This window comes from Pollicipes pollicipes, unplaced genomic scaffold (assembly GCF_011947565.3).
Source record: "Pollicipes pollicipes isolate AB1234 unplaced genomic scaffold, Ppol_2.1 Scaffold_4881;HRSCAF=5763_pilon_pilon_pilon, whole genome shotgun sequence".
NCBI classification, from domain to species: domain Eukaryota; kingdom Metazoa; phylum Arthropoda; class Thecostraca; order Pollicipedomorpha; family Pollicipedidae; genus Pollicipes; species Pollicipes pollicipes.
Window position 1 is genome coordinate 28,395,782 of NW_023596576.1, and position 19,413 is coordinate 28,415,194.

General features: G+C 51.9%; 2 protein-coding genes across 2 annotated transcripts in view; both read left to right on the forward strand.

Annotated features, from left to right (window-relative positions):
* LOC119100212 (uncharacterized) overlaps positions 1-19,413 on the forward strand; it is a 19,696-nt gene continuing 283 nt past the window's right edge. Inside the window, exons 1-4 of the mRNA XM_037223321.1 lie at positions 1-150; positions 11,514-11,595; positions 16,749-16,889; positions 17,623-17,693. Of these exons, the coding sequence (XP_037079216.1) occupies positions 1-150; positions 11,514-11,595; positions 16,749-16,889; positions 17,623-17,693 (444 nt within the window). The remainder of the gene's footprint in view (positions 151-11,513; positions 11,596-16,748; positions 16,890-17,622; positions 17,694-19,413) is intronic.
* The window catches only part of LOC119101492 (endoplasmic reticulum aminopeptidase 1-like), a 15,020-nt gene continuing 13,264 nt past the window's right edge, over positions 17,658-19,413 (forward strand). Inside the window, exon 1 of the mRNA XM_037224830.1 lies at positions 17,658-17,803. The gene's annotated coding sequence lies outside the window, so the exon portion shown is untranslated. The remainder of the gene's footprint in view (positions 17,804-19,413) is intronic.

Below are 19,413 nucleotides of genomic sequence, written 5' to 3' on the forward strand. Positions count from 1 at the left end.
ATGGACAAGGTCGGCGTCTTCCAGCGGGCCATCCGTGGATATGACCCCGTGTTCGCGTACGAGCAGAGCGGTGGATATGGGCACGACAGTGCGTGCGGTGATAACGGCTCGATGCGCGACGGCTGGCGGGTGGAAGACGGTACCACTCGCGTATCCAAGACGCAAAACTTTGCTGGGAACTATTTCCGAGGAATTAGCATGGATGCCACATATAATGAACAGAGCAGAGGCCACTCGCTGGACGGCCGAGAAAAAAGCTTGAAGAGGAGCATGTCGCAGCTCATGCCAACCAAGGCCACTGCATCAAGTTGGAAAGCCAATGCATCCGGTAAAAACCCATCGAGGGTACAGAGGGTGCGCCTTGAGAGACAGCATTCGAACGCAACAAAACGAAACGCTACCAAAGCTGTTAACCGCCCGTTAGTCTCGGAGACCTCCACCAGTGAGAACTTCTCAACGCTGAGTAGCCGAAGCCCAGGCCAAAGTGGTTCGAACCGATCTCGCAAGGGCCAGGGTTCGTCCCATTCTGCCTCTGTCACAGCATCGACTGAAACATCCGAACATAAGCCGCTGGCCGTGTCCGGGCGGCACAGTCCCTTGGACCGACGGCGTGGTGAGCGGGGCAGGGCGTCGTCTCGCTCCACACGGTCCAGGTCCTTCAGCGACAGTGGTTCGGACGTTCGGCCGAAGCATAGCAGACTCATCGGTCTCCAGCGGCACTGGTTCAGGGGTCAGCCGAAGCACAACGGGTTCCCCGGTCTCCAGGCGCAAACGCAAGACATTCTACGCGAAATTAACGCAATTCTGGGCGGACAGGAAAAAGAGAGCACAAAAGGAGTACCGGAGGAAAGAACGGAAGAGGCTGCTGCGGCCAGCCTATGATCACGATAGCTGCAGGCGCCAGAATGAAGAAGTTTGTAGGTATTGCAAAAAAGGCTATCACAATTGTGTTACCCTCAGTGAAAATCATGTGGCTTTGACGTATCACTGGGTGGGTGAGAATAGTGGTGTACGGGTGCCTGATGTAGGTAGAATGACATGGCTCATGTCCCCTTGAGCAGTCATGCACCCTTGCAATTTAATCCCCCCGCCCCTGCTGCCGATCGCACAGCTAGCAAGCTAGGGCTAGCAAGCTCCATGGAAATTACCCTGGCGTCTGGGCTGATTTAGGCGCCATGCCTGGCCACCCCAGTAGCCCATTTGTTGGCGCGTCGGACATCCTAATAGCATGCGGTAAACAAGAGGATGGCGTCCTGAGCTCACCTGTATGTGGATCGTCATTGACAACCAGTTGGCAGCTGGCCAAGAGAGCCAGGCCAAATCACTGGGCAGAAGGGTCTGTTTCTGGTTTCAGACAGCATTCCTCGCCGTGTTGAAATGTTTTGCCACGCATCGGTCGATTCAATGCGGCTGTTCTCAGGGTGCGGTTGTAATTCATGGTTTCACAGAAGGCCATGCCTGGCCAGAGGGCTGGTCCCAAGACGATAACTGCAAAACTGTGTAGTATGTTCGAAAGATCAATGGATGATCTCCTACCGTATTCGAAACGCGTACTTAAACGTAAATAGTCGCATTATCACGCCGCTTGCTGTCCAAACGTCACATCGGCTCCGAAACGTTACCTGCTTAGGCAGTGATGTCATTCTGTGCCAGCGCCTGTCACTAATATCCCAACTAAGAATTGCAGTTGAACCCAAAGTACCGCCGTTTGCCATTACGCACCCCATCTGTTTTGGCGTCTTGAAGGTTTCGGTGCTCGTTTTCCCTTCGAGCCAGAAATTGCTGAACATGGAAGTCAGGTCGACGCATTGATCCTGGCTATGATAATCACGGCCGCTCAGGCAAACCACTGGACGACCTACTCGGTGTCACTGGCCGTCTCGGTGGGGTGCAGATCAGTGCCGCTGTTACAGATCCGCGGCCTGACGCGGGCGGCGCCACTGGGGGACCCGACCGTGGCCGGCCAGTACGGCACCTCAGGTACATACCGGCCGTTCGGTCACCCGCGGCCCTCCGTCTCCAGCGGGACCATGAGCGGCGGCACCCTGGACGGGTCACTGCGATCCACGTCAGGTCAGTCAGGTCACCACGGGTGGCGGCACACTGTCCGGTCACTGCGATCCACGTCAGGTCAGTCAGGTCATCACTGGTGGCGGCACATTGTCCGGTCACTGCGATCCACGTCAGGTCAGTCAGGTCACCACGGGTGGCGGCACATTGTTCGGGTCACTGCGATCCACGTCAGGTCAGTAAGGTCACCACGGGTGGCGGCACATTGTCCGGTCACTGCGATCCACGTCAGGTCAGTCAGGTCACCACGGGTGGCGGCACATTGTTCGGGTCACTGCGATCCACGTCAGGTCAGTAAGGTCACCACTGGTGGCGGCACATTGTCCGGTCACTGCGATCCACGTCAGGTCAGTCAGGTCACCACGGGTGGCGGCACATTGTTCGGGTCACTGCGATCCACGTCAGGTCAGTCAGGTCACCACGGGTGGCTCCACGCTGTCTGAGTCACTGCGCTCTGAGTTAGGTCGGTCAGGTTACCATACATGACGACGTTCTGCTCGGGCCACTGTTTTGAGTCGGGTCATCAAGATACCCTGGGTGGTGGGGCGTCATCCAGCAAAAATACAAAGCCTTGCGCATGATGCATAGTGGTTGTATTAGGCTCGTGCTTATTCTGGCATTGACAAATGAAACTGATCTACAAGCTTTCAGCAGAGAAGGGCGAGTAGTGCCAGCGCTGAGTCCAGTCAAATTGGGCTTATCCTGCAGCCCACTCTACTTATGGTCGAGTCTAGCCCATGGCTGTTCCTAATGCATTCCCTTATTTCTAAAACACCCCGTGCCATTTTTCTGGAACTTTTTTATCAATAACTGCATTGGAACTGCACGAGGCGTCACGGTCCGCTGTTTGTTTCCTGTCTGTGATGTGTTAGAAGGAGCTGGGGTTCAGCAGCGGATTCAGATGTCGGGATCACTGGCCAGATACCTGTCACCCGTGTGCCGGCGCGTACAGGGGAAATTCGGTCCTAACATGTGACGTCATGCGTATGCGGATGTCAGAGCAGAACACATCTGAACGGTCATCGAAAGGCCACGCAAACTGCGAAATGAGTCATATTCGAGATCAGTTAGCGTTATTCACTGGCTCTTTTTTTTGTTCCTTACAGGTTTTATTTACTTCTACTGTCACTGTGAAGGGACCGCATCTGCAGACCGGATAGCTTTATTTGCGATATGTGGCACTGATCCTGACATTGTAGAGGCGGTAACCGAAATAAGATGAGAAAAGCAGTAGCGTTACCATGTGGGCACCTTTTATCGTTTTCACCTCGTCCCAGCTTTCAAAAATATGGTAATGAAAGTGAACTTCAACGTTTAACATAAAGTGAGTAACTGCCAAATAGTTTCATCTATGCTTTTTTCATACATGTCAAACACAGGTGCCCGTGAGATTCTCCCGCCGGCCTTTACTGCGATATGCGTAACAGGGAACTAAGATGTGCGCTCAGTTTTCCACGTACATTTCAGAAGGTTGGATTTTTCCTTTTCCGGAGCTTTTGCCAATGAATTCAATCCTTTATGGGCGGAGGCGGATTCCGTCCTATCAGGTTTTTCACTGGCTTTTCTTCTCCATTGTTACCTTTTCCGGTGTTTATAAAGCATGTATATAAACGCATTGAAGGGATGCGTAAATATTCATTCTAAAACACGCCATCAACTGACTCTCCTTTAGGTCCTTGTCTCTTCTCGTCTGACGTCTTTTGAGTTTCCATGGGAGGCCCGGCCACATCAAATCCAGTTTAGAAAACTATGTGAAATGCGCCACCAATTCGCCACATTGTTAAGTGAAAGAGCTGAGGTGTGCTAAAAATGGTGCCAGGGTCACCCCAGTTGACATAAAGCCTTGAAAACTCCTCGGAATGCTGCAGATCTGGTACCGAGAAACCAGGTCATCGTACATTAAAATCATAAATGTGGGGTCTCCCAGAGCCAAGCTCATGGAAGGTCATGTAGTGAGTTCAGGTGACCTCTCGTTGCTCCTTTGAAGCAACTGGTGAAATAGCTTGGTTTGAATTAGCTTGACTTTTCGGACCTATGCAAGCTACCGAGTTACGGCAAGAAGTAGTTTGACCTCATTTATGATTCAATCCAACCAATTGACCGTGAGAGATAGATGGGCGCAGCCAGAGGCCAGACACTGCCGCGAGATCAATTCTGCCTTAATATATCGCTCATAAACTGAAAGAAATCCTGCGTTAAATGACTGCATTAAATAGATCGCCGGCGATCCTCATTTTACAATGGTCCAGCGGACTCTTTTAAACCGATAGAACTCAGAAACTTTATCAGTATTGTTACCTGGGTTGTACAGAAATAGCAAGGACTCCGCGAATGTAGACTGAAGATTAAAATGAATCAACGATTGGTATTAACATGATCAGGCCATGTTTGTCTGGATATCTTCAAAATTCAGTCGGAATTGATAAGTGGTACAAATTATGTAACGTGGTTTTCAGCATGCGCGCAGGCATACCCAGAAAACGAAAACGCGACGCCAGGCGTTGCAGTCTCCATTGGTCGCGCAGCGTCGGCTCCGCGGCTGATATTAGGTCGTGGTCAACAGACGGACGGAATTAGGGACGCATCTGAAAGAAATACCTTTGCACATTCTTTGACACCAAATCGTACATTTAGAGATATTCTGGGCGTATTTTCACGTGGCTGGCCTTTAGACTGATAACAATAACGTATTGACCTGTACAGCACCGCGAGGTGGTGCTGTAGCCTGGTTGTGGAACTGGAAGAGTAAAGGTAGGTAAAATTTCTAAAGCTATATTTCAGCAAAGATGAGGTAAAATTTCTATGTGACATGCTGCTGTAACCATAAGTCCGTTCAGAGGACAACCTCAAATTTGTAAAAAAGATTCGCTGTGTGTTATCTTTGAACTGTATGCATAAATCTCTGGAGCCATTCAGAAGCATTATTTCACTACGGTCATTGTTGCGCGCTCGGCGCCCGCCCCCTGGTGTTATTTGCAGTGGCCAATGAGGTTCGGTTTTATGAAAACTGCGACACAAGTCTTCGCCACCCTTGCTCCCCAAGATTTGCGCTCAGTTGCTGGGGTTATATGGCGCCGCCAGCCTCTCATCCTGACGGGAAGGGCGGCCACGCTGGGGAATTGAGCCCCGTGCGTCTGGGTTCCCAGACGCGCAGTGGTTAATGCAGGCGCGTTAACCACTTCACAATCAACCCGGCGCACAGGCTCAAAGATTTTGATGGTGTTTGTTTCACTAGTCGATTCTGCAAAATGTTAAACGTCCTCGGGAAAGCATGGGATGGTCTTGTGCGTTTTGATCCATTTCGACCCTCTCCATTCAACACTAATGAGACCCTTATTTCTCTCCGGTAAAGAGTCCCTCTGAAGAACAACACTACGGAGCACATTGTTGTTTCCGGTCAAGGGCTGAAGAACCTTTCTGTTCCACCGCGGTGTGTTTTCCAGCCGCCATTCTGGCGACACGGGGCGGCATCCCTGGCCGATCCGGAGACCCTTAGAGGGATGCCTCATATCTCATTGACGCGGGAGGCCCTTTGACCCGCGCAATTAACCCGGATCGACGCATGAACCGCCATTAACGCAACAGCATCCCTGCCAGTCCCGGTCATTTGAGCTTCCACATTATCTGCCCGCTGGCCGACATGCCTCGTGGGTCGAGGAAATTTTTGTAGTCGATTTTATTCGATTTAAGCATTATAAATATTATTTTGTCGATCTTAGTATTATAATTAGTAGGCGGTCGAATGATCGGCACATAAACTCCAGCTGGGCTTAACGGGCCCTTGTTAGAACAGGGATGGAGGGCCCACCGTTCGGTACTGAACGTCCTGACTGGCACAGGACTCTTCTATCACCCCAAGGTGAGCACTCATAAGTTCTTGTTTCCTTCAACTGTCAGACGGCCCCAGCCAACGAAGGAAACCCTATGCCATTCGGGTTCTCGTCCTCGCCGCTGTCGAACAAATCTTCCCCTGACCGACTCGAGGTCCCTTATTGACACAAAATGCCCTGTTAGACTTTGTGGGCACCTGAACGATACACGAGCCCGACCAATGTAGATCGCGGGCCTGGCCTTGTCCCTGCTTGGAAAATGGGCCCCCAGAGGTCAGGTCAGCAGGGAGCTGGCTATTCGCTGTTCGCGATCTCTGGGCGAAATAGAGAAACGCTCTGTCCCAGGGGTTCCCATTGGTGCAAGAGATCATCTTACTGACAATTGGGATCACGGCCCTATGGACGGGCGCCCTTAATGTGACCTAAAGCCGGCCCTTCGGGCCTTCACCAATCCAATCGGGCTCTTGACCTGCGATCTCGAGAGACCCTTCGGCTCCTCTTCGGGCCCCCTCAAACACCGCTCCGACTAGGGACCGCGTACCGCCACAGGGCTCCTGTTGGGCGCTGTGGCGCCTATCTGACACAGGAGCCCCTTATTATGTCAAGGATGCCAAACATTGCACATCGCAGTCCCCGGCCTCGTTTCTGCTTGGCAAATGGGTCTCAAGGGCTCAGAGGGACATGGAGCCGACTGTTCGATGTTCGTAGTCCCTGACCGACTTAGACACCCGCATTGCCTTAGGGATTCCTAAAACGGTGCAAGAAGACCTCTGACTGATATTTCAGGTCACGACCGCGATTTTATGTGACCTACAGCCAGTCCTTCAGGCCCTTATGCCCTCCAACCGGGCTTTTGATGGTCGGTTCCGGTAGGCCGCCCGGGCCCCTCTTCGGTCCTCATCGAACACTTCCCTTGGTCGGCTTTGGGCCCTTGTGAGCACAGGACCCTCTGTTATGCGCTGTGGAACCCTGACATATACAAGGCCCCCGACCAGTGTAAATCGCCAGCCCCGGCTTTATAGCTGATTGGGAAGTGGGTCTTCAGGCCCATACCGACCGGAGCCGACTATGTGGTACAGTGGTACCTGACTGACATATAGGCACATATCGACTAAGAGGGTCCCCGATCGCCGCAAACGGCTCTCAGACCGTTGTCTGAAGGTCCGTCTTCGCATGTCTGGGCCCCTGAATAAGATTCCGATCAGCTCCTTATACCCTTAGACCCTCCAATCGGGCCCTTGATCTTTTGACCCGTGGGCCCTCTCGGCTCTTCGGGCCTCCTCGAACACTGCCTCTGGCGACTCGGGCCCCTTGACAACACAGCGTTTTGTCAATATAACCACAATATAACCCTGTTAGGTGATGTGGGCCCCGAGCAATGTAAATCGTTAGCTTCGGCTTCGTCCCTGCTTGAGAAATGGGGCCCTTAGGCCCATGCCACTACGGAGCCGACTGTGCGTTACTGGTGCTGTCTGACAGATATATAGGCCCTTATCGCCCCAGTGGCCCCCTGATCAGCGCACAGGACCCTCTGGTTGGCATTGGATGCCCGGCCCTGCGGGCCAGGGCCCCTGAATGAGACCTCTGGCTAGCTTTTCGGGCCCTTCGTGCCCTCAAATCGGAACCTAAGGAGGGGCACGTGCCCCCTGTGCCCCCTGGCTGCGCTTCTGCGTACCATCATGGGTTACCCGCCATGACAGCTCAGGTGGTTAGAGTGACCACCTTCCGATTCACCCAACTATGACGGGGTAGGTTCAAGTCGCTCTAGGCATCGCCTTTTGTCCTTGGCTGGAATGGCCCGCGGCCGGAGACACCGGCCCAGCTAAGGTTCAGTAGAAATCGAGGGCACCACATGCCGCACCGAACTTTGCAGCACGTTAAGCTTTCGCCCCAAAATTTGTAGTCGACCCGGAATTTTACGATCGGATGGTAGGGTCAGAGCTAACGGCCCACGCTATGCTGCTCAGCGTGGGCACTGATTCAGGAAATCCATCCACTCGAAAGATTCAGATTAAATGCAAAGAAAGAGCATTTTGCGCTCACGAGGGCACGTGCTCCAAAAACCGTCCTTTCCGCTCAGCACACATAAAAGCACGCCACTGGACCTCCTTGGCTACGCTAGTACGGGTGTCCGACGGTATTCCGTGCATGACTGTCCTGATCACTTGCTTAAGTGCGTCTTGTTTCTGCTGCGGACTTTTTTGCGTGACAGTATCAGCATGGAAACACGAATGGAGTTTTGTTGAAAAAAGATTCGTCGGAACTGAATCATTGCTGCCGAAACCTAGACGAAGCGTCTATCGCTGACCAAAAGAAGTTAAAATGCTAACATGACAAGGGTAATGAAACTTGGTGTGTCGCACATCTTAAATCGACTAAAATCGACTACAATAAATCCCTTGACCCACGAGGCATGTCAGCAGCAGGCGGATAATGTGGAAGCTCTTTGATGCAGTTTTATCGTTTAGTGCATTATTATACTCACACTATCATATGCATTATATCCAAAATATTTCCTCCAACTTGGACTTAAGCAGCATAAGTACAACAGCTCTGTCTCATTGTTACCGTAGTCAACATAGCATTATTGTCATGCACTGAGTGGGGGTGAATAGTTGCAATGCTATTGCAATGCGTTTGAATGCTTCACAGCAACACTAATGATTAACTTGTGTATGCAGCATACAACACATCTTGAATATCGTCCAGAAAGCATATGGTGATGCGTAGTCATGGCACAATAGCTTCAGTCGCTAACACTTGTGAACTGCCTTGGTTATCATGTGTGGTTAGTGCCATGAATGGGTTCAAATGTGGCAGCATCCCTTTTATAACAGTCTTTCATTTAATGGGGCCACATTGTTGCACTTACCACAGGCCTGGGCACACTGAATGCTGCATAGTAGGCGTGGACAATGTTGATACTTGACAGTCACAGTACGAAGCGGACTGGATGGGCGTGACCATGAACGCGTATTAAAGGTCCTGTTCCACATTTGCATGAGTTTTACAACTGAAATAACCGTTTTAAAAATCATTCGGTACGGTTCACAAACCTGCCCTTCTTAAGACCTAAGATCTGCACGTTCGTATAGGTGTGTAGACTATTTCGAGCAAATTAGTACGTGACCATTCAGACATGCATGACACCACAGCAACGTCATTCAAATATTACCCCCCCCCCCTACCCCCCCCCCCCCCCATAGGCCATGCGGTGATCAACGCCGAGAAGAATATTATTGTCGAGTCGTTCAGATCTGGCGTCCGTGAACACGATCTCCAAATATGGTGGACGTCAATGGGCTCTCAACCAATGTTGAGCAGGCTGCGCAATTTTCAATCACAATTTGGGTATTTGGTTATTTGGATATTTATCCCCTCGACCAGTAATGATCATTTCAGGGATATGGGATGAAGGAGACTGGATAGCTGTGGGGTAGGGCTAAACGGGCTGGGGGGGGGGGGGGGGGGAGGCAACCGCCAAGCTTTAGCACCAAGTAGGGTGTGCCAAGCTTAAGCCCCAAGCAGGGTCTGCCAAGCAGGGTGTGCCAAGAATGGTGTGCCAAGCAGGGTGTGCCAAGTATTGGCTTTGGCCTTTCAGCCCACATGTGGCTGGCGCATGTAGCCTGCCCCTGGCAAGCGAAACGTCCGAGGATGTAGAATGCAGCAAGAAAGAGAATAAGACGGTCTGATCTTCAACCACGAATTGCGTTTTGTGCAACATAGTAAAAGAAGTTAGACATGCTTGCTAGTCATGCCGGCAATTATACTTGTAACGGAATAATTTAAGAATGGCGTCATAAGCGCTTATGTGAATGCAACTAAGCATCTCAAACTCACGGATGAATATGCAAGAACACAAGGAGAAGGGGCCAAAACACAAGCCCGTGATATTTGGCTCAGTGAACGCTTCCAGCACCGCCACTTCCTTCTTCCGGCGAACTGAAGAACTAAATGTGAGTATTAAGTCAGCAATTTCGCACGGCTTCTTTGGCAGCACCTCAACGGCATGCAAGCTTTCCTGGAAGCAATCAAACAATGACGTATGAAGCAGCACATTTACTAAACGGAGAAGTTGTGTTGTCTATCGTAGCATTTTCCACTTAAAGGAATACCAATAGCTATAAGTGGACTTATTTCATCATGCTTGCATCAATGCCTTCAAATGTGAAAGATCCCCTTTAAAACGATGCGTTTTGTCAATATAACCACAACGCTCGCTTGTAGCGTCGCTACCTTGTCCACCAATACCTTGTTATATTCTAAAGGTCGATTACTGTCAGCATAACCTTCAAACCACGATAATAAAATGAAGCATCTCTGTCTTTTCTGCTTACTTCAGGCGTCAATTGTGTTTTGGTCTTAATAAACGGCCAATAATGCAACTGTGATGTGATATTCAATGCCCAGAAAATGTGTTACCACGGATCAATGTTCGGCTTAAAATGAAACATCTGACAAGAAAACCGTCATTTTGCTATTATTGCAATAATTATTTTCAAAGTAACTGCAAAGCCTAGAAACACTCCCAACTTTCCGAGGTTTCTGTGTCGTGGAACAGACAATAATATCCTTCAGAAATCAGCTTAAGAATTTTCCAACCATTCCGCCGGATGGAAATGCTTGTGATTTTCTAACGAGTAATAGTGGATACAGGAGGAATATTGCGTTCGTGGAAACTTGAATCAGTGACGTAATATTTTCTGAAAGCATAATTACGCAGATTAATTCATGGTTGCTTCAGCTCAATTGGACATCAGTCAATCCTCGCTTACGCATGCGATTTTACCTGCGCCAAAGTTGGACTGTTTTGAAGAAATCATATGCAACTGTCAGGCTGCATAGTTCAGCATGCCTTGGCTTATTTCTGTTGACAGTGCACGTCAAAGCGTTATGCCATAGAAGTTGCGCGTTCAAACTGTCATGTACAATTCATCCAAGTCGTGAGGCCATTCGTGTGTTGGGTTAAGGGTGTAAAGACTATCACAGTCATTTTACCAGCATCAAAACACCCAATCAAAATAGTTTTTTGCCCAGATTGACCTTGGAAGACAAGCTGGACACTTTAACGCCGGCAACAGCCACGTCTGTCCAGCGTTTTCAACGATGATCATGCCAGCTGTCTGCGCGGGGCCTTGCCTCTTTTCGAGTTCGCAGAGTACAGCATGCGAGTGCAAGGGCAAAGTCGAGATCGCTGGCCACTTGGGCAGCACACTGACACGCTGCTCCCTGTGGATGTCACTCTCAACACTAACCAAGGACAGCCGTCAAGACAACACAAGTGGCGTGAGCAGTACCACCGGATGCATTCAATCAGCCGCAACGGCCTTTGTAGAGTACTGCTTAAAGTGCTGCTAGAAAACATTGCATTTAAAAAGTTAGTCAGTGCTTATTAAACGTATTTTTGAAATCAGACAACGAGAATGCAATGTTTCCACAGGCCGTACTAGTAAACACAGCGAAGTATATGGGACAGGGTTAAGGTGACGCGCGGTCTGACGTCATCTAGGGATGCCAATCGCCTGCTATGAAGACGTGGTCGCAGCTGGGGCACGGACGCTGCGCAGGTGCGCCGGCCACAGCTGTCGGCCGTCACACTCGCCACAGTGATAGCGTGTCCGTGAGCTCAGGCCGCCGGCGGTGAGCGGAGGACCAGGACCTGCGCTCACCGTCAGCGCTCGCGCGCCGCTCGCAGGTAAGCACGCCACGGGCGCTCGGGTCACACCCGCCGCGTTCCGTGTGGAAACCGGGACCAGCGCCTCACCGTCCGCGCTCGCACGCCGCTCGCAGGTAAGCACGCCAAGGGCGCTCGGTTCACACCCGCCACGGTCCGTGTGGAGACCGGGACCAGCGCTCGCCGTCAGCGCTCGCACGCCGCTCGCAGATAAGCACGCCACGGGCGCTCGGGTCACACTCGCCACGGTCCGTGTGGAGACCGGGACCAGCGCTCGCCGTCAGCGCTCGCGCCGCACTCAGGTCAAACACGCCAGGGGTGCTCCGGTCACACTCACCACGGTGGTGGTGTGTCTGTGAACTCGGACCGAGGGTGAGCGAAGACCGGGACCTGCGCTCGCGCGCCGCACTCAGGTCAACACGCCACGGGTGCTCCGGTCACACTCGCCACTGGTTGGACGTTGCGTGACGATCTGGCGTTCCAATGACGGAGCTATTGCGTCATGACCACCTCAGTCGTCGTGTTGGTGTGTGGTGTTTGTGGAGGATTGTTTGCGACCGTGGTGGGTGTTCGTGTGCCTGTGCAGTGAATAATGGGCATGTATGGATTTTAGACTGGAGCGTCGATCCTAGCATCTCGTGGATATTGATTTGAGAATACAGCAGATGCTCTCAGTAAAAACTTGAGCTAGGGATTATGACAAAACTGCGTAGCAATGACGTCTATGCATAGCGACAGCTGAAATTGTATGGCTCAACTGTGTCGGCCTTATGGAATTAATCATCCGTAGAAATGTTTATTTTTCCTGAACAATACGGCCGCTTGCCGGAACCATTTCTTGTTATTGCATGTCAAGAAATCTGCGACGTCTTCTGCTGTATTTGTACGCTCCTCTTTCTTAACCCTTTGCTTTTACGGCGCAGTTTGTGTGCCATGCTGCTGTCAGCAGCTGCCCGCGCGGGGCCGCAGCCGCTGTGTGTTATTGACGTGTCAGCATTGAGGCCCAGTATCGCAATGCTGCCGTCAGCAGCTGCCCGCGCGGGGCCGCAGCCGCTGTGTGTTATTGACGTGTCAGCATTGAGGCCCAGTATCGCGATGCTGCCGTCAGCAGCTGCCCGAGCGGGGCCGTAGCCGCCGTGTGTTACTGGCGTGTTAGCATCGAGGCGCAGTTCTTACGTCAGAGCGTGACGCCCCGTAGCCGCAGCCATTATTGAGCAATTGCCCATATATGCGTTTGTTTTGCATTTGTTGTTGTGTTGAAAACTCGTCTAGAAGATCTCGCTCGTCTCATTGTAGAAATTCATTGAGTTGTAAAACCACAAGTGAGATCTTGTAATAAAACTTTAATGAAAACGAAATGATCCAGTATAAACAGCTAACTATAACTAACAATGAACAGTAGCAATCAGACGAGAGTTATGGTTGTCATAGAATGGCAGATGTAGTTTGTTGGTACCATGGTCTTTGTTGGCATCGTAGCTCTTCTGTTTATTAAATGCCCATCCAAACCTGGTGTAAAAACATGGCCATAAACATGGCGCTTGATGTATTTAACTTTCACAACCAAGACCGCCACCATAAGTTTCTTCAGACAATTTCGGGATGGGATTTTTTCTATGCACATTCTGTATCGTCAGGCATCGTTGCTGCGGTGGCATTGCAACTGATGCAGCCTTGTTCCTGTGATTACAAAATACAGGTTAAAGAAATGAAGTTTAAGTGTCCCTTACTATCGGCATTCGTGTATTCTTCTCCACAAAATATATGGCTGGACTTTTCCGTCCGGAGGGTGCTGAGGGTTCTATTGCAGGACGATTAAAGCCACGGATTCCCATTACTTTAAAACTAAACATGAATTTGTAATCACTTGTAACATGGACCGAATGCAAAATATTATGGATACACATCCATTTTCGGACTGGGATCGTTATGAAAACAGCTTTCACTGTACATTTTTGCACGAACAAATGTATCGCGGAGAGTGACCAGGTATGAAGTTTGGTTGGCTTTAGATTTTCGGGCCAATTTTGGTATCAAAATACACGCACGCACGTAAATATTTCAAGATTTTCGCCCAGCCCGATGTGGGAGGCATGCTCCAGCAGGTGAAGATACAAACTGGCGGGCTGAGGGAGCACTATGAAAAAATACGACATAGTTTTTCAGACCCCGTGCTGTCATAGAATGCAAACGCACATCTACCCCCCGCCCTTGGATCGTACTTCAACATCCATGTACCAGAAGGTGTGGTAAACGCATCGGATCCTTTCTTTAGCTCCGCCTCGCCACATCTTAACAGGATCGCAAATATAACTGCATTGATGACTACACTATATTTTCGTTGGGTGGTTTTAGACTGAATTGTAATAGTGCGTAAATTACATGGGAAATGAGTCACACTATTATCATTTTAGAACGGATCTTATTCGCCCATGATCCCTGGATATAGTTTGTGTATCCTGTAAGTCCTGACTTTATTACAAACTTCTACCGGTCAAGCCTTATTTGGCCGAAAATATCATTATTTTGGAAGCCTGTAGGACTGGCAGGTTCATCAGCTTAGCAATTCAATCGGTTTTAAACATTTATATTATCGTTCAAACTGACCGTAACACTATAATTGTTAAGGTTTCAGCACGTGTTTCGGAAACCTGACATAATTGGGGACCTCGAAAGGAGTGACCAAGTGACAGACGTGCAATGTTGCTGTCTCGATCACAGAGCGTCTCTGAAGCCCCGCACACTGGTGTGTGAAGCATAAGTACTGAATAGTTGGTAAATCGATATTTATACATTTCAGACGTTTATACAGGTAAACTGCACGCTTGCCTTGTATTTGGAAGCATTTATAAACGTTGTACATCAATTATGTTTGCTCGTCACAGCTCCAGTCAACTCCGGTTCCGTTGTCGGGCTGAAAAATAGTTTACTCGTAATCGAGTGTCACCGAATCATGACACTGAACTCTTAATTCTTCAGCTCGTACCCATAGGTTAGTCACATTATTCAACAGGTGCATTGGGTCTAAAAAATTATTGCCACAATGAGACATCAATAGTGGAAATACTGCCTCCATTATGCCTGCCATGGCTACTTAATTAGATTTTGAGCTGCATTTTCACATGCCAACGCTATATATAAATAATGCTCAGCTGCGCGGTGCAGAGGCGGACGGTTTTAGTCCAGCGGGGGGGGGGGGGGGGGTCTGGGGCTCATAAATCAGCTCTTGTGCACCCTGCCAAAAATGAAAGTGGAAAATCGGAATCCTAGGGAATTTTAAAAAATTGTCCCAGTCGCTCCGGACATTTCTCTTATGCTCAGTCTTAGTGCTTACTGGCTGACAGGTACCACACAAGCAGCATATCGTGGAACAACACGCCATTTGACGTCCGTCCAGGTGAGGGGCCTGAGGCCCGCTTCGTTGACCTGGAGGGTTCGTTCGTCGCGTTGCACTTGCTATGGGAGAGTGAGAATTTAAGGCTTCTGCTGAATGCATTTTCAGTTATGTGAGTTGTACAACTATGTAAATATAGTATGTGATAATTTATTATTCGCTTGTCTTGTCGACCCATTAAACGCCTTGGCAGCGAGGCATGTTCTTCAACGAGATGCATGCTTCCAGTTATACCCACCAGCCTGTAAGCATTACTACTGAAAGGGAAATGTATGGAATGACTTGGGAAATTCATTGAATTCCTCAACAACAAAAAACCATTGAATTCCTCTGGGATTCAGATCTTACGCTTCCATGCTCAGCAGTGCGCACAGGACCTGATTTAATGCGTTGATGGCAGTATGGCCGGGTCACGTACTAGGTCAATGGCACCCATTCCGCCAATGCGGACGTGCATCAGCCGCTTCGTGAATGAACTAGATGCACACTCAGGCTGGAGGAACGGACTTTTCACCGGATGGCTTTGTATGGTACACTGTGGGGTAAGACACCAGGACAAGGCCAGCCACCAGCGTCGCCGCCCGCCTGGCTGTCCAGCGCCGGCACCCAGCGTGTTGGATACCGGATAAGGCAGGGGCGTGCTCGCCCGGCCGCCACTTCCTCTGAGAACATTTGGCGCGCCGTCATCGCTGGTCTGCTGTCACAGCGCACCAGCGAGGCGCTGGTGTGCGCCAGCTGGGCTACCGGGGTCAGGCGTCGACGTCGCAGGGGCTGCGCCTGACCCGGCCGGCGGTTGACCTTTGGTGGCCGGCGGTGTGCTGCGATGACAGCGGCGGGTCAGCCCCGGCCACCGGCGGCCCGCGCCCGCCCCTGCCCACTGATCGATCGGGCAGCAGCAGCAGCCGCGCAGGCCCCGCTCGCTCCCAGTCGGTGAAGGCGCCGCCCGGTGCAGGGGCGGCGCGCCGCTGCCATCATAGCGGTGCCCGGCGGCCTGGAGGCGCGCGGCGCGGGCGGGGCCGGCGCCTGGAAGGCGGAACGCGGTGCTCTTCAGTCGCGGCCGGCGCGCCAGCCACGCCGACAACATGCACGACGTGGACGACGTCGCCTTCCTCACCGGTCGGTGGCGGCGCGGACTGACGTCGCGCTGCGCGTTGCTCGGTCGTGTGTTTGGGGGCGAGAGGAGGGCGCGGAGCGGAGGGCTCTCCGCGCTCGTGCCGGTCGCCACGCGCACAGCGGCGGTGACGACTCCAGCGTGTATTCGGAGCGAATCACAATATGAACGTGTCGACTGTGATGAAACTAGCCCGCGGGAATGGCGCAACTCTTTCGGAGGGCCACTCGCACCGGCTCAGATAAGATGGAGCACTCCCGACCAGCACAAATGAGGTGGCGGGGAAAGCTCACAATGTCGCCCGCCATCTGCAGCGGAAGCATACTGTATGAGGTGCCCGCGTCACGGCCGTATCATTCACCGCTGTTGTCAATTCAGCTCGACAATCATCAGTTCTGTCATTCATTCACGGTTTGCCCGAATATTGCAACACTGCTTAATTGATCGGTATGTCTGAGCGGACATCCCCAATTTTACAGGCCAGCGTTATTTCACCTTTGTCGCCTTCTTATCCCTATTTATTATGATCTGAAGTGCAACAATGAACCCCTTCCTCTCCCCCCAATCCCTCTTACTTGAGTTATATGTAAGATGACAGGCGTTGTAACTGTCCACCGCCGCCCGAGCAAGATCGTGCTGATGATTTGGTCCATCCGTGTCGGTCCGCAGGCGAGAGGGCGCCGTACAACAAGGAGGAGTACGAGGGCAAGAACGTGATCGTCTGCTCCCAGAAGAAGGCCATCTGCATCATGTGTCTGGTATTCGTCAGCATCCTGGCGATCGCGCTCATCGCCTCCTTTGCCAGGCCAGGTCAGCTCTCCCAACCCCCACCCCCACCCTCAGCCCGCTCTTTGTTTCAGTACGCGCATAGGTCGATGAATGCTGAAGCAAATGGCGCAGAGCCGGGTTCTGGTCGATAGCGCTGAATGAACCCATAGGCTCCACTGTGACACTAGGACAGGTGGGATGGGTGCGGGCATCCTGTTTGGCACGACACTTGCTCGTAAGTGGAGACCTAGGAGTGTGGGAGCAGCCCTGCTGGCACCGCCATGCCCCCAGTCTCTACATATTGCGGCAGCTCATGTTGTTAGGTAGCCGTGCACATCCAGCTGGCGCAACTGTTCCGACTTTGCCTGTAGGCTTATGCGCATTCTTTCAGCGTTATGTTCGCTCCAATGAGCATATCGCTGAAGAATCTTCAAGACGGGCTTATGACTCACTGCGCTGGGATAAGTTAGGACACAAAGGGGCCATTGGTGTTCAAACGTGGGTATAATTTGATTGCATATATCCATAGATGCTCTGCTCGTGTTAAGTGGCTCAGCTCTGTCCATATTGGGTCAATGCAGGCAACCAACGAATGTCCGTAGCCGCTTGCCTGATCTTATTCTTAGATTTACCGGACAGTGTGCGGCGGCGTTTCCGACAAATCACATGCATGCCGTTTTTGCCACCCGCGCCTCCTTTTAGCTCTTGGAAGTGTCCGAAGCTAGTTCACTCGCTGAGTGGTATCACCCGAGTTGCGTGCCACGTGCGTCCCCAGCCTGTTTGCCTGGTGCTGGGGTGATCGGCCCCCACGACAGTAGCGCCGCCCGTGGTCACACCGCCAACCACGCCGGACGGCGAGCGGTTCCCCTGGGACAGCGTGCGCCTTCCGGACACGGTGGCGCCGTACGACTACAGGCTGCTGCTGCACCCGAACCTCACGACACGTGGCGTGGTCGGTGAGTCGTCGCCAGGCGCGCTGTGCGACACGTGGCGCTCCGGCGCGGCACCGGCGGACATGGCTGGAACACGACGGCAGCGTCGGCGCCGGTGTCTGTCACCGGGACTCGCTCTGGATCGGGGCGCTAGGTTCAGGTACAGGGGTCAGGTGCGGGATGATTAACGAGCGGTCCGGATCCAGGCTGTGTATAAAGACTTGTAGAGGCTCAGGGCTTAAGAACCGGACCGGTCAAGATTAAGGGGCGTCCTAAAATGTGTGTGTGTGTGTGCAGGGGTGGCGATGGTGGGGGGGGGGGGGGGGGGGGGCGGGAGTAACCCATTTCCTAATTACCTCTTTCCATGCGCCACAATGGGGTAACATAAGGCTTTCATGAAACCATTGTCATGGTTGGCATTGCCACTGACAGCCATGATTCAATTTTGACTAGATGGCGACATTGGACACGTAGTGAGAACCGCCGGTCTTCGACCGCCTCTTCACATTTGAGGCCCTTTTCCGTCGCCTCTTCGCATTGATGGTCCTACCAAGGTACGCTGAAACGTATCCCTCTTGAGTCCAATATCCATGAGCTTTGTTTGTACCGCTTACCTGGCAACTCTAAGGGTCACCTCAGGCCAAAATGCTCTGGTTACAATGCCGACCAGTTTCCCTCTATCGTCGGCACTGGCAATCCCGAGACGTTAGAAAAGCAGCTGCTGATCGTTAGCGGCGCATAGTTTGCCGCAAATTCGAAAGGCTTTCCCAGATCTTTTCAGAATGGGATTTTTAGCTCAGGGAATTAAGTTGGTACATTTAGGAAGCAGAATCAGTCAACACCTAAGCCAGGTGCGACGAACAACAAGTCAGAGATGGACCTAAGTCTTGTTGAAATGTGATGTCTTGTAAACAGTACAGAAATACATTCACGGCGAAATTCAAGTCCAGCCACACGCGTGTAACCAATCAGGAGATCGAGTACCTCACGAGGCCAGCCTGCCTGCTGCGTGCTCATGTGACGTTGTACTGGGCCGAGAGGCCTCCGCACCGTGGGACCGAGAGGCCTCCTCACCTCGGGACCGAGAGACCTCCGCACCACGGGACCGAGAGGTCTCCGCATCGCGGGACCAAGAGACCTTACCACGGGACCGAGAGACCTCACCACGGGACCGAGAGACCTCACCACGGGACCGAGAGACTCACCACGGGACCGAGAGACCTCACCACGGGACCGAGAGACCTCACCACGGGACTGAGAGACCTCCTCACCTCGGGACCGAGAGACCTCCTCACTGCGTGACCGAGAGACCTCACCACGGGACCGAGAGACCTCACCACGGGACCGAGAGAGCTCCTTACCGCGGGAGGCTATATAGGTGGTGCGTCCCTGTTCGCCGGGCTTTATTGCGGCAGCGCTTAATTGTTCTTCAGAGGGCCCCGCTGTAAAACTGTCCACTCATAGGGCTAATCCGCGCCGCTTCTGCTCAGCGCTGCCGGTCGGCGGCGCATCGCAATCCGAGGCATCGGAGTCTGGAGGAACCCCTCCCCCGAGGGTCAACCTGCCAGCTTGAAACATGTTGGGTGGAAGCGAGAATAATATAATATAATCCATTTCACCATGCTGGCGAACAC